We start from the raw sequence: 15,106 nt of genomic DNA, 5'->3' as shown, positions 1-15,106 counted from the left end.
TTTTCCATACCGATCGAAGAGGCAATGAGCAGCTGTCAGCACCGTCTGAGCATCAATGAGACTTCCGCCGCAATTGTGTCCTTTGCCGAATTCAGAATCTCTGTTCTTGAGGCGAATCGAAACCTGATATTGATAGAATAAACGATTAGCTCTCATTTCTTGATTTACAAATTCATTAATTCCACCTGGTGTTTAGTATTTTCAATCGAAGCCGGGAATCCTCCAACGATGCGTTCTTCATGACGTGTTTGTTCGAAAACGGTTTCCGCATAAACTTTCTGGCTGAACAAGGTGAACAAAATCAGAATTCCGGAAAGCCACATTGCTTTTCTTTGGTTTGAATCCTCTATGGAAGCTACTGTGTGATCCCGTAACAGCTTAGCTCATCAAACGATACTTTTTAAAAGTGATTATCCCCTGGCAGGTACTTATATAGGGCTCACAAAACCCTCAACAAAAACGTGTGCCTACAGAAGCACCCGAGCCTGATAATAATCAGCTGGTTTTATCGCCGTAAAACATTTGACGCATGTCCCTACTTCAGAATGCCTCAGAACCAACTTTCTTCGACTGTCGGTCGACGAACGGATGAGAGGATTTGAGCGTGAATAAATAGTATAGTATTTTTTACGGATTTTAAGAATTCATTCAGGAACGCGCGTTTCAACTCTAAGTTTACTTTGGAATAACGCATAAATTTGTTCGTTGGCCGAGTAGATCGTTTACTGTAATATGCTATTATAATGCTTATGTAAATGAATTTTAAGTGCATTTTGTGTTAAAGTTGCACATGTTCTCCAAACCATGGCAACTTTCATTGTGATTTGTTTTGAAAGTTCCGATTTATCAGTAAAATTTATTATTTTTTGTGTTTGTGTGACAATTATGAGTAAGAAAATAATATTAGAAATCCATTTCCTTATTTATTGTGTATTTTTGGTATTGTTATTATTTTTGGCTAAATTTGAATTTCGAAAGTTTAGATTAGTTAGGAGGCCTTTGGAAAGCTTTTGGGAACGGCCATACATTGTCTCCTGACTACAAAACGTTAAACATTTACCTGGCATCGCAGATCGTCTCGCGTGTTGACGTCTGGTAAATGTTATGGCGTGATTTATGCAATTTTTTTGGCAGCTGCGAGATGGACGTCGCGTCAGTCGCTGGAATCCCAGCTGTAGCACCGGAAGTTGACGGAGGAGAAGGATGCAAATGGTGTGCCTCGTGCGGCCTAGTGCCACGACCGGTGTAAGGTAAAGCGAGAACATTCGGAAATGAAATTCCAGAGTTTGCGGTTGGATCTAATCAAATCCAAACAGTATTGAACGACCCCTCGTCGCTTTGTTTACATTAAGTCTTAGCTTGGATGTAAGTGTAACTTTTGTAATCAGGTGTGCTCCGGAAAAATGGATCTCGAACAGAAACGTAGCGCTCCGGTTGCCTTGTTCCTAGCTGGCAAACGGTAGAAGGACATAGCTCGTGAGCTGTCCGATATAAGTGTGTGCAGAAGTTTTGTATACCATACAGTTAAAAGATACCTGGACACCGCCAAAAAACGGTATGGTGGGGGACGTAGACCTACTGTGGTGACACCATAGCAGGCGAAGATCGTCAAGAAGTGTCTTGAGAGAAATCCTCGTCGTAGTGCCACTAAATTGGCAGAGGATCTCAACATATCGGATCGAAGTCTCTGTCAGATACTGAAAGATAAACTTCAGACCAAGCCCTACAATATCCAAAAGGTTCAAGACCTTACGGTGAAGCAGAAACAAGAACAGGTAAAAAAAGCGAAGGCGTTGCTGAAGAGAGCCGCGGAGGAAGGTTGAAGAATATCGTGTTTACCGACGAGAAAGTCTTCACCGTACAGCAGTTCGTGAATAAGCAGAACGACAGAGTTTGATTGCCAGACAGATCACGAAGCCATGCCGACTTGCTGACGGCCACCCGGCGGCAGAAACCAGCATCGGTGATGGTTTGGGCCGGAATCATCCGTGATGGTCGTACTCCGCTGGTTTTTGTCCCTGAAGGAATCAACCAAATTACATATCGGGAACTAGTTCTACGGAATGTCGTCAAACCGTGGGCACCTCGACATTTTGGTTCCAGGGATTGGACTCGGCGCCGGCTCACAAAGCGAAGAAAACTCAACTTTGGATTGCGTAACATTTTCCAGGGTTCATTACGAGCTCCGAGTGGCCGGCGAGTTCGCCAGACCTGAACCCTATGGACTTCGCTGTTTGGAGTGTGTTGGAGGTCGAAGTCTGCTCTAAGTCTGCTCTAAAATACCACTAAAACACCTGCGGGCCTCATACGATGCGTTCCTCGACCGTCTGCGGCGAGTGGTTAAACTCAAGGACGAACAAGTCGAACTTTAAACGTGTGTAAAGAAGAGAACAATTTAAAATAATAACCATGAAATTACTTACTGTATTCTTCTCTTGTGCTTATATTTTCAGAATTGGAATGCCGGTAATAATTTCTGGTATTTCAACTCTTCCGAACCAGCATGGCTGCTGAATCCTCCTGCATTGCGTTAACATCCATGTCCTTTTCCTTCGATTTATCGGGTCAGGTCCGGCTTTTCCGGAATTATGGGCCCTTTTACATAAAACGAGTCGAGTAACTCGACTCGACTCCAGTCACTGTCGAGTCGAGCGAAATGACGAATTACGGTAGTCGAGTTAAACTGATCGAATTAAAAAATCGGATCAAAGCAAACTTGGTTTGGTAAATCTTGACAGCTGAGTCACGAATTTTCAAGCAGTCGACTCAGTCGAGCTACTCGACTGAAATTCGACTCGACTCAACTTCTGTAATACCAAAATGACTCACTCGAGTAAAATGACTCGTGATTCGTCTTATGTAATAGGGCCCTATATCTGGGGGACGTTCCGAAATGACGTGGAAAACACTTTGAAGCTCTGCCGGCCAATCTGTAACAAAAACAAAGTATTATGACGAGAACCAGCACAACTAAAATTGTAAGAAAACATTTACCGTTCTGTTCCGATTTTCACATATTGGGCACGAAGCAAAACTTGTTCCTGAATGACAAAACAGTTTAGCCTCAATAAACGGGGTCGACAAACAGTTACCATTTTTCGAGATGAATTGTACCGTTTTGTTTAGCTCAATCCAGGTCAACTTTACCTCGCTATAAGATAAGTTTTACCTTTTATGACTGAATCAAAGCAATCGAAAGATTCGATTGATCGAAAACGCTCGGTATATGAACTTTCCAGTTACCGTGGTTTAATTATAAGGAATCTTTCGATTGCTTTGATTGAATCATTCAACCAAATAGGCTCACAACACAACAGACCTTTTTTGAATTAACCTTTTTCCTAGGTGAATTGTACCTTTTTATTCAGCTCAATTCGGATGAACTTCACCTCGTTACGCGGTAAGATTTACTTTTTTTAAATTCACCCTTTTCCCGGTGAACTGTACATTTTTTCCTAATCGATTCAGGTAAACTTCACCTCGCTGTGAGGTGATTTTCACCTCCAAGAGTTTTTAGAAGTTACCTTTTTGGCTTTCACGAGCATTCACTTTGCTATCTTGGTAAATTTTACCTTTTTTATTAATTTAGAAGTTTTGCCAAAAGTTAACGGTAATTAATACCAGAGTTTCGGTAGTAATTACCGCTCGATTTAACCAGGGTTTGGTTCATAAAATGTTTAATTTTTGTCCTTCTTCCCTTTTCAGATTCATCCCCAGGGGTGGTGCGCACTCAGTAGGAACATGAGCTATGACGAAAGCTCAGAGGTAAACTCAGAAGCTATGACATACTATCTGTTTTAGCACATATTTAAACTCTGTTTCCAACCCTCTAGTGGAGCTGCGTGCACGACATCCAGGAGCTTACGACGGAAGACGAAGAAATGGACAGTGACAGTGACGAGGATGGCAACGGCAACAACGGGTCCGAGCACCGCAATCAGGATTCTTCAACAGCCGGCGAAGGTGGAGGTGGCGGCGGGGGTGGTGGTGCTGCTGAGGGTGGAGGTTCAGCGGCAGCTGCTGCTGCAGCGGCCCTCGTCAACGCGGCTGTCGGCGAACCAACGGTGCCGGAACCGAATCGTCTCGGCGCACCTCCGGCAGCCGCAGCTGGAGTCATCAATGCAGAATTTCCTACCCCTAATTCGGACATTTGGGCGGCAGAAGTGTCGCTGCGAAACAGGAACCTCCGGGCCGAGAATACCCGATCGTTGAACATGACCAACGTGTACGGTATTACCAGCGGATTGGTTCCTCTTAGTCCGGCCGAACATCAACAGCGGTTTCAGCAAACAATAACGGTCAACGTGAACCGGATGTTGTACTACATCGAGGAACCGAACAAGGGCAAAGGGTTCATCAAGGAACCGTGTTTCTCGGCCGACGGGCGGATCATCTGCTCCCCGCACGGTTGCGGCATTAGACTGTTAGCGTTCAACGAGCGCTGCAACGAACTACCGTTCATAACGGATCGCAGCGGAGGTGGCCCTGTGGATCAGCAGGGCCCAATCCAACCGAAGCCCCTCTACGAAATCAAGACTAAGCATTGCCACTCGGATGTGGTCGTTAGTAGTAAGTTCAGTCCCAAGTTCCCGCTGCTGGTGTCCGGTTGTTTGCGTGGTAAAATAGTTTGGCACCAACCGGTGCTGTAAGGTGGATGCGAGACGAATGATTAACGAGTACGAATGAATGACTGAATGAATGTTTTCGCGAGGTAAGACACTTCGGCCTGTATCCGAACAAATAAACCAACCAACCAACCATCCGTGAGGAGTTGTACTTATTTCGATGGAACAATTATGATGTTTGAGACAACAACATGTAAAACTTAAACTAAACTCAACAGCGTGCCGAAAATCGTGTACTAGAGCTAACTTTGGGGCGAGTATTCTCCTATCACTCGGACTAAAGGATTCCACTATCAAACTTTACCTCCTACGCCCAACGGCTTATGTTTGACTTGTACGTACCACTTGCTCAATCATCAGTTTTACTAGTAGACGGTAAACGTGAATCCGTTCGACCCGCGTTCTGGCGTGAGAGGGAGGCAAAATTATAAAAATTTGATGTGAAAACAAATTCATCACGATGTAATCATTTAACGATGTAATAATAACAACAAACAGCAAGTCGATTGTGAACCATGGCTTATGGCTTTGTTTCGAAAGAAATTCCTCTTTTGTTCGTTAACACTGACATGCGTTAAATTTTCAAGTTGTTTTGATAACTTTTGCAGCAGTTTTCTGTGAATTCTTAAGATGTTTCATACTGTAGGATCGCCCCTCGATGATAAGTGTTGTGATTGTCTACATCAATAACAAATATAAGTTGATGTAAAATCAAGGACGGCATTGGAAAAGAGCAAGGAAGTGATTTGACAGTTTTAGGAGTGAAAACGTGGAAATTAGAAGCTGAGTATTTGATAGAAGAAAAAACGTTTCCAAATCGGGAAATGTTTGAACTGGACTCTACACATACGACGTAATGAAAGCTCACGCGAGAATGATCAATTCCCTCGATTTCTGGTCATCCGTGATACACATACGTAAGTATTTTATATCTTTCGAACTAGGTCTCAAATTATGCAAGTCGCTAAGTGAGAGTAATGACCGGCAGAATTTAAATCTGTCAAAAATACCGTGGATATTGCTCGAGGAGAACCTCGGCGGCACACTTGGAGTATTTGACCGACGAGTGTTAAGAACCATCTCGTGCATAAGAACGAAGTGTGAAGGCGAAGAATGAACCACAAGGTACCACAACGAACCATAAGGAAAAAAATTTGTTCTATTTCTAAGTGTTCAGGGATATTTCTTTCGTTTCGGATTTACTAGAAAAGATACCTCGAAATTTGTTTTACGGAACCTGGTTTCGGTTTTTATTCTATGTCTTTCGATAGGCATTATTGACTTTCGTGTTAGGATAAGTAGGATAGGCGTAGGTATAAGTTATGACAATCAACAAAAATAGTTCCGATAACATAGGTAGGTACTAAAACTAACGGTAGATTAGGAAGATAAAACAATCTCTGATATATTAACACCACCGACACAACACAACAGAATCTTATCTACCGTCCTAAGTAATTGTCTTGTGTCAAATTTGGGAGCGCTGCTTTCAGCTTTTGTTATTTTTATTAAAGATTTTTCGACAATCGAACTCAGCCGAATTTAATCATATATGTACAATTGTTTTTCCTCAAATTATTTTTTAATAGAAACTAACTGTGTTAAAGAAATAAGGTTGCCGGTATAAGAGAAAAACTGTAGTGAAAAACATACAATAAATAACAGGCTGCAGGGCTTTTTTTACTGTTATTAATTACTCCATTAAAGACTTGCTAAAAGAAATCGGTGATGCTAACTTTTGGAAGAAGTATTTAGTTGGATAAACTGTTTCGATCTAACAGAGTTGATTCAAATTCTTCCTTCTATTGACAATAGATGGATTTGATGGATGATTGATTTTTGGTTTCGCTACGATCGGGTCGATTGTAATGTGCTACAAACTTAGATCTTCTCGACTTCATCCACTCTTTTGATCACTTCGCAATCGACGAAGGGAGAAAGAAAGAAAATAGTATTCCTTAGGTGAAAAAATGGATATGTAGGATAGGTTTTCAAAGCTTTAGTCAAGTTTTCCTTCGTCAACTGCGGCGTTTCGATAAAAAGAAAAAAACCTGTTGACTATTTCTCACCTCATAATTTCGAAGCTATTGTTTCCGTAGGGTAAACTGTGAATTTAAACATTAACACTATTGATTTGAGCGCGTTTGATTCTGATTGTGTAGTTTTTTTTCTTGTTAATTCGTTATTACTTTATCATAATATTCGTAACTAAAATAGTTCTATTACATCTTATCATGAGCTTGGACTACATAAATACATATTATCGATTAAAGGCATCGTATTGAATACTTTGTGATTAGGAGAACGAAAGTTTTGAATAGAAAAATTATGTCAATATCAACTAAAACAAATGTTAATAGAGGCAGGGATAGTTAGGTTTGAAAACCTTTACTACTCAATAGACAACAAACGTTTCTTTCCCTTTGCTCTGGTCACAAATTAAAATACTTTTTCCTAATTTTTTTCCCGGCACATGCAAATTCGACGTGTGGGTGTGCTGCTGTGACTATCGTTTTTTTTTTTCAAAGATTATCTCCTTCAAGGTAACCCCATTGTTTCAAACCACACATCGTCCGGTTATTCACACTATACTTTTTTTCGTTTCGTTTTCGATTTGGCACCGCTGATTCTCCTTATCCGCCCACCTTTCTCCTCCGCTGCTTAATCGTCCCAATCCTCGTCGTTGGCCGAGTTGGAATCGCTGTCGTCCTCGTCCGAGGATCGGATCACCCGCCCTCTCTGGGCCAGAGCCCGGCGCAGTGCATCGGCGAGGGCATCGGTTCCGCCCACCTCACCGCCGCTGCCACTGTTTCGATCGGTGAGCGATGAGGGCAGTTCCCGATCGGCCACATTTCTCAGCTCGTACCCTTTCCGAATCTCGGACATAAGATCGCCACGTGGATCGCCGCCGCCTTCGCTGCCGGTACTCAGAGCACTGTGGTCCACTTTCTGATGGGATTGGGATGGGAAGGAAAAGAGTTCGGTATTAAGTTATTCAATCGCGATCATTGGTCACTTCAGTCGAGTTCATCAACAGACAATTTCTCTATGGGGGTTACAGTTAAATATGAATAGAATACTTCCTTTATATTACATACTTCATAACAATTGTATTTAAAAACTTTGAACGCTGGAGTAGTCGAAATATCACTTCCAAATCAAATCATTGAGGACGTCACGACAGTATACGCTCTCGACAAAAAAAAACTTGGATTAAGATCTAGGAGGAGCAATTCGGTAATTCAGGTTGTTTTTTTTCCTTCTAGAAGAGAATTCACTGTTACCAGTAGTTGATCTATTGTGTCAGTTAGCCGCGTTACTTTGTGATATCAGGTTTACCTGGTTGGACCGGCAGTTGAATGCTGATTAAGTATTTGTCTAATTCGGATATGATATCGAAGATGTACGATGTAACCTTCTTAGGACTGTGCAACCATATGTCATGTGCGCTTATTGTTTTGGCCCCAAGTATTCGCACTCTTCGATTAAGAGAACAGCAGTTGCATAACAGATGCTCAGCAGCTTCTTTTTCAAACCTGCACAACCGATAGTCATCGTTTTGAATAATATTTTATCCCTTTGAAATATTTTTTTTCGTTCAGTCAGAGACCTGTGTAAGAATTTAACTCGTGCTTACTCAAGATTAATATGTTTTGGTGATTCGTACTCCCTCTGCTGTTCTCCAGTGGAAACAATAGCAGTTCTTTCTCAGTCATTGAGCTGCTTAGTCCTCGATACTCGACAGAAAAATTCAGGTCAAATCAACAGGCATTGAGATTCCTAACTAGTTGATCTGTTTCTTGGTGCCCTAAGATACCAAAATGGGTAGGAACTTAGAATGTAGTGTCTAAAGAATTATAATCGTGTATTGAAAAGATAACGTGTCTGATTTAGTACACGACGCACGAAGGTGATGATCTACGATGCGTAAATAAACCAGCCGAAGCCAAAGAGCGGGTCTCTTTGGATTAGGCTTTAAAGCTAACAACACGTCTTCTAATTTACAGTGTCGAGAAAGCAAAAACACAAAAGTTGGCGGCGAGGATAAAATTGTGAAGTGTCGTGCTAAGTGGAACGAGTAATACCGGTTAAAGGACCGGAGGAACCAGTGTATCGGTCAACTAGGACACAGGCAAGGGCAGGAGTTTAAGTGGCCGGTAGACCATTAATTTGTTTGGTTTTTTTTTTTAGTTCAGTTGTACTTCCTAATCGCATACGCTTTTTGGCGACAGCGATCGGTCCGTTGGCAAAGGTCGGGACACAACGGAAGTTTAGTTTGAACCCCGGAAAATACCTAATCGTACAATCGTGAGTATTATATCATTGTTTTCTAGAGAAAAGGCTATTGTGGTAAGCCATTTTGGGAAGCGAACATAATTGTTTGCATTCCTTTTGTAAGTCCATTTCCATTTTGCTTGAAGAAATAACAAAGGGTAAAGGTACCTATTGTTGGCAATTGAAATATTTTTCTAAGTTTTTTTTTTTGTTATGAAAATTAAATTTTTTAAAGAAAGGATACAAAGGTAAAGGTACCGATAGTGTTCTGCAACAAGTAATAGAATAATCAAAGGACTTTTTAGACAATTTAATCATTTTTTTCAAATCAGTTGTATAAACATTCAATTTGTTAACGAGGATTCAAAAATAGAGAAATATTTTGTGTTCTTATATTGTGATCATAATTGTTTCTTCTCTTTGATTTCTTGTGGTTTTAACTGTGGTTTAATTCAATTTAAACCAACTGTATTTTGATTTTATTGAATTCTAATACCATCCTTTTGTTCATTCTAGCTCAACAGTTGCGATATTTTCGGCGACGATTCTCGCTGAAATTGTCCCGGCTTTGGAATTGCGGTAATCCTCGGCGACGATTCTCGCTGAAGGTAGATAAGAAGTTCTGGTAAGCGACCATTTTAATTTTTTTTACCATTTCCGGTTTATTAGTCGGTTTTCGACATTTAAATATCGTGTTGGTGAGCGTTGGCCATTTTGGCTGTGGTAATATAATTATCGCGTTATTTGAAATTTAAATTGAAAGAAAAGCAAATCCATGGCTACACAAACTTTCATGGCCACCATGGAGCCCTACAGAAAGGGAACTTCTTTCTCAGATTGGGTGGAACGCCTTGGCTATTTTTTTATGGTCAATAATATTCATGGTGAGAATAGAAAGGCCCACCTAATAACCTTGAGTGGCCAAGCGGTGTTCACCCAGCTGAAACTTTTGTTTCCCAATGGAACTTTAGAAAATGCCTCTTACGAGGAATTGGTAGGAAAACTAAAAACTAGGTACGACAAGGTTCCATCGCTCCGGGTTCAACGCTATCAATTTACCCACAGGGTGCAACAACCGGGAGAGTCTCTTGAGGATTTTCTCCTGTCGCTTAAGATGCAAGCCTCTTTTTGCAACTTAAGCGATAATGAGCTTATGTTGGACCGTATGGTGGGTGGAGTCAGGGACGAGAATTTAAAAATAAGGTTGTTAAACGAACCGGATCTAACTGTTGAGAAGGCAGAGAATATTATTCTCACCTGGGAAATGGCAGCAAATAGTATGGCCTTGATGGCACCTGCTGTTTCTAATAACTACGCTCAAGTGGGTGCAGTTAGGCGACCGATTAAGGAGCGTTTAGGTTATAAACCGTACAACCGAGAACATTACAGGCGTCATCAAGCTGAGGACCACAATTATAGCAAGTCCAGAGGAGGTTTCGGTTCTAACAAGAACAAGAAGAAGAAGCCAAACTATTCGACAATCATTTGCGATTTTTGTGGTGTGAAAGGACACCCGGTGCGGAAATGTTTCAAAATGAAGAACATGCGAAGGGAGGCGGTAAATTTTGTTGATTCTCCCAAGTAACACAGATCAAGCCAATTGGCTTTTTTGAGTTTTAATATTGTTTTATGAAGACTTTTCGATGGCATCCCATTTTTAAAACGGTTTTATTGTAACATTGGAAATGCTTCATTTATCGTGTGTTTTAAAAGAGCCCTGAAAGTTTTGCTAAAACTTGAATAAAACACTATCTTAAGAGTGTTGTAAAAAAGTTGCAAAAGTATTGCTAAAGGTTCAATAAAACACATACTTTCCTGTTTTTATTAGAGCTTTGGTAAAGGTTTTAATAATGCGCTCAATGCGCTTTTAAAACTAGCGTTCAAGCCAAGTTGAAAAACTGATTTATTGGAACATTGGATGTAGGCATGATAAAACTAAGTGACAGATGATTTGACAATCGAGAAGAACGTATACACGCTTAAACTTTTTTACCTCTTTTTGAGAAAGCATAACCTGTTTTGAAAGGATTATCACTCAAAATTGAGAAAAACGTGCTATCAAAATGATATAAATTAACACAGCTAAATTAATCTTAAAAATAAAAACAACTTTGTTGTATCCGCATTCAAATTTCAAAACAACCGCAAATCAGTCCACATCATTATTCGCTCAATTCTCAGGGTTCGAATAAAAGCCCACTGTGAATAAACGGTTTTTGTGATTCGATAAGAATAAATGTATTAGAAAATTCATTAACAAGTACGCCTATTAAATTACTTGTTTAATTTATCCATCTCTGTCTCTCAATGCGAAGTTGATCCAATCCAGAACTAACCAAATTATTTTCAGATAAACCGTCCTTAAAAATTTCTGGAAGACTGCAGAAACCGGACTCAACTTCAACTCAGCAAAGACGGAGAAATTGAGTTTCATCACAAGCGAAAATGCTCATTCTAAATCAGCCTCAACAAGTTTCAGATGGTGTATTCAGAATGAAGACCACTAGCATTGGCCGATCATTGAAAATAACGATTTATTTAAAGCGTAAGGCAGTTCTGGTAATAGTAAGCAAAACATCCGAAGCTTTGAGGCCAGGGTTTTGACGACAGAAAATGTTCTATTCCAAAATAGTTTGAGATTATTTGATAGCAATACCTATTTGTTATTTAAAGATGATTGACCATCCTCATAGTCAAAAGGAAACAAAACAAAAAGTTGCATGAATGCCTTTTGCCAAGCAACAAATCGAAATGTTTTCATTTATTGCGAAAAACTTCTCTTTCTCAAAAATGGATCAATCCATCATGAGCGTGTATTCCATTTAGAGAAACGTCAAACGAAGCTGTGATTCCAGGTCTCTTAAAACCATTTAAAAACTGTTTATTGAAATTGTTTTATTACCACATTTTTCTAACCGTCATAAAACCATCTTAACACTGTTTTACAACTGCCTTAAGATTTTCAATATTAATTTACTGAGCGCCATGTTGATTGTGAAATTGAATCGAAATTACTGACGCCATGTTGCTGTAAATAATACTTTAATACTAAAAACTAGACATTTTCATCAATTTGACAATGTTGACGGTACTATTTGTTGTATAGGTGATGAATTTCAATGTAAAACAAAAATTGCATCATTTGAGCCAATTTCTATTTTCCTTTAATTATAATTTTTTTATTTAAAAAATGCTTAAAATATGGTCAACCTTGATTTTCTTTGAGGCGCGCTTAAGTTTTGATGCTATTTCGTATATACTTCACCAGAAATCTGAGGTTGCAGGAAGTTTCTTGCTTAGATATATTGAAAATGAGAATGAGAATATTTTTAAAATATTTTAAATGGAATCTTTACCTATCATCAAATGCTTGGGGGAGTAAGTGATTAAAACGAGAAAAAACGGAACATAAAGCTCCCACAGTAAAATTTCTATTAGATTCCACAGCTGCCACAGTAAAATTCCTATCAGATATCACAGATCCCACAGTAAAATTCCTATCAGATTCCACGACGAAGTTTTAAAAGAGCTGTGGATAGTCTGAAGAGGGCTCTGAAAGGTTTCTTAAAGCTATGTCTATAAGGTCGAATAAAACTATTCTGTTGGATGTTTTATAATAGCGTATAGAATTAGCTTTAAAAACGTTAACAAAATGGTCCCTTTTGGCCATATGTTAACTTTAAAGTAGTTGTGCTAATAGCGTAGAATGCGCTTTGGCTTATAAAGTAGCTTTAGGAAATAGTCTTAAGCGAACTGTTAAGGTTGGAATAAAACTTAAATTGTTACTTGGGTCTGGAAAAATGAACAGCTGCGAAAAATATCTTTCAGAATTGATGCAAAAAGTACGGACCAAGGATTCGGATTCGGAGACAGATTCGGATTCAGGTGAAATGAGTTGCATGCATCTTTCTACTATTTTTAATATTTCTGATCCATGTGTTGTGAACGTTACTATAGAGAACCAAACCTTTCAAATGGAAGTGGATTGTGGTTCATCCGTGACAGTTATGGGGCTTTATCAATATTCTTCATTTTTCAGCAAAAAACTAAAAAAATGTGACAAGACATTACTTGTTGTTAATGGTTCAAAATTGAAAATTGCTGGTGAAGTTAAAGTTTTGGTAAATTTTAAAGGTTTAGAAGCTAAATTAAAATTAATCATTCTACAAAGTGAACACAAGTTTACACCTTTACTGGGTCGGGATTGGTTGGACATTTTTTTTGCTGATTGGCGTAAATACTTTTCATCGTTTTCCGAGCTAAACAAAATATTAGATCAATCACCCGAAACTATTATTGCTGAGGTGAAGAAGACTTATTCTAACGTTTTTAAAAAAGATTTCTCTACACCTATACTAGGTTTTGAAGCTGATTTGGTTTTAAAAACAAATGACCCAATTTTCAAAAAGGCGTATGAAGTGCCTTATAGACTAAGAGATCAGGTCATTGATTATCTTGATAAGTTAGAAAAAGAAAAAGTTATTACTCCAATAAAAACGAGTGAATGGGCATCACCAATTGTTATAGTCATAAAGAAAGATAACAATATTAGACTGGTAATTGATTGTAAAGTTTCAATCAATAAAGTTATAATTGCAAATACTTACCCACTCCCAATCGCTCAAGATCTTTTTGCTAAGCTAGCGGGTTGCAAAGTGTTTTGCGCTTTAGACTTAGAAGGCGCTTATACACAATTATCCTTATCCAAAAAGTCTAGACAATTCATGGTTATCAACACTATTAAAGGACTTTATACTTATAACAGATTACCCCAAGGGGCTTCCTCTTCAGCGTCTATTTTTCAGCAAATAATGGACCGTATTTTGGAAGGAATAGAAAATGTTCATGCCTATTTGGATGATGTTTTAATTGCCGGAAAAAGTATGGAAGAATGTAAAAATAAGCTTTTCTTGGTTTTGGACAAGCTTTCTAAAGCTAATATAAAAGTTAACTGGGAAAAGTGTAAATTTTTTGTCTCAGAATTGCCCTATCTTGGTCACATTATAAGTGAAATGGGACTTAAACCTTGTCCTGATAAAATTGCTACAATTCAAAATGCAAAAACTCCAAAAAACATAACAGAACTCAAATCGTTCCTAGGTTTGATAAACTATTATAACAAATTCATACCCCATTTGTCTTCAAAGTTATATTATTTATACAATTTACTCAAATCCAATGTTAAATTTGTGTGGGACGATAAATGCACGGAAGCTTTTGAAAATTCAAAAAAATCTTTGATCAAAGCTAAATTTTTAGAATTTTATGACCCAAACAAACCGATCGTTATTGTATCTGATGCATCAGGATATGGATTGGGGGGAGTTATGGCACATTTTATTGATGGTGTTGAAAAACCCATTAATTTCGCATCTTTTTCATTAAATGATGCTCAGAAACGCTACCCTATCTTGCATTTAGAGGCTTTAGCTTTGGTAAGCACTGTAAAAAAATTTCACAAATATTTATATGGGAAAAAGTTTCAGATTTTCACGGACCATAAACCTTTGGTTGGAATTTTTGGAAAAGAAGGAAAAAATTCAATCTTTGTAACCAGACTTCAGCGTTTTGTGTTGGAATTATCAATATATGACTTCGATATTCAGTACAGACCTTCTTCAAAAATGGGTAATGCGGATTTCTGTTCACGTTTTCCACTAGAAGAATATGTTCCTAAGGAAATTGACTACGAGTTTATTAGAAGCATAAATTTTTCTGACGATTTTCCTCTTGATTATATCCAAATTGCTAAAGCTACACAGGAAGATATTTTTTTACAAACTATCTTAGCATATTTGCAAAAAGGATGGCCTGAAAGAATTGATAAAAATCTTATGAATATTTATGCGAACCAACGTGATTTGGAATTAGTTGATGGATGTTTACTCTATCAGGACAAAGTGGTAATTCCACAACAAATGCAAAGAAAGGTTTTAAAACTTTTACATGCCAATCATTCCGGAATAGTGAAGATGAAGCAATTGGCAAGGCGATCCGTATTCTGGTTTGGAATAAATGCTGACATTGAGAGGTTCATAAATGATTGTGATACGTGTGCAAGCAGATTACCAATACCAAAACAAAAAGTTATAACAAAGTGGTCCCCTGCTTCAAGACCTTTCAGCAGGATTCACATTGATTTTTTTTATTTTTCGCATCACACATTTTTGCTAACTGTAGATAGTTTCACGAAATGGTTGGAAATC

The 15,106-nt window shown here is 38.7% G+C and overlaps 2 protein-coding genes across 4 annotated transcripts in view; one reads left to right on the top strand and one right to left on the bottom strand.

Annotated features, from left to right (window-relative positions):
- LOC129757324 (DDB1- and CUL4-associated factor 10 homolog) overlaps positions 1 to 5,138 on the top strand; it is a 70,671-nt gene extending 65,533 nt beyond the window's left edge. Inside the window, exons 5-6 of the mRNA XM_055754515.1 lie at positions 3,706 to 3,765; positions 3,834 to 5,138. Coding sequence (XP_055610490.1) covers positions 3,706 to 3,765; positions 3,834 to 4,649 — 876 coding nt within the window. The 3' untranslated portion in view covers positions 4,650 to 5,138. The remainder of the gene's footprint in view (positions 1 to 3,705; positions 3,766 to 3,833) is intronic.
- A 709-nt stretch (positions 5,139 to 5,847) lies between these two features.
- Positions 5,848 to 15,106, bottom strand: part of LOC129753869 (actin nucleation-promoting factor WASL) — a 54,329-nt gene continuing 45,070 nt past the window's right edge. For all 3 annotated transcript variants that reach the window (XM_055749721.1, XM_055749725.1, XM_055749731.1), the window contains exon 10: positions 5,848 to 7,574. In XM_055749721.1, the coding sequence (XP_055605696.1) occupies positions 7,287 to 7,574 (288 nt within the window). In that variant the 3' untranslated portion in view covers positions 5,848 to 7,286. The remainder of the gene's footprint in view (positions 7,575 to 15,106) is intronic.

The sequence above is a fragment of the Uranotaenia lowii genome, chromosome 1, assembly GCF_029784155.1.
Source record: "Uranotaenia lowii strain MFRU-FL chromosome 1, ASM2978415v1, whole genome shotgun sequence".
In the NCBI taxonomy this organism is placed as follows: Eukaryota; Metazoa; Arthropoda; class Insecta; order Diptera; family Culicidae; genus Uranotaenia; species Uranotaenia lowii.
Note: the sequence above shows the minus strand (reverse complement) of the source record. Positions and strands in the feature narration are given on the sequence as shown.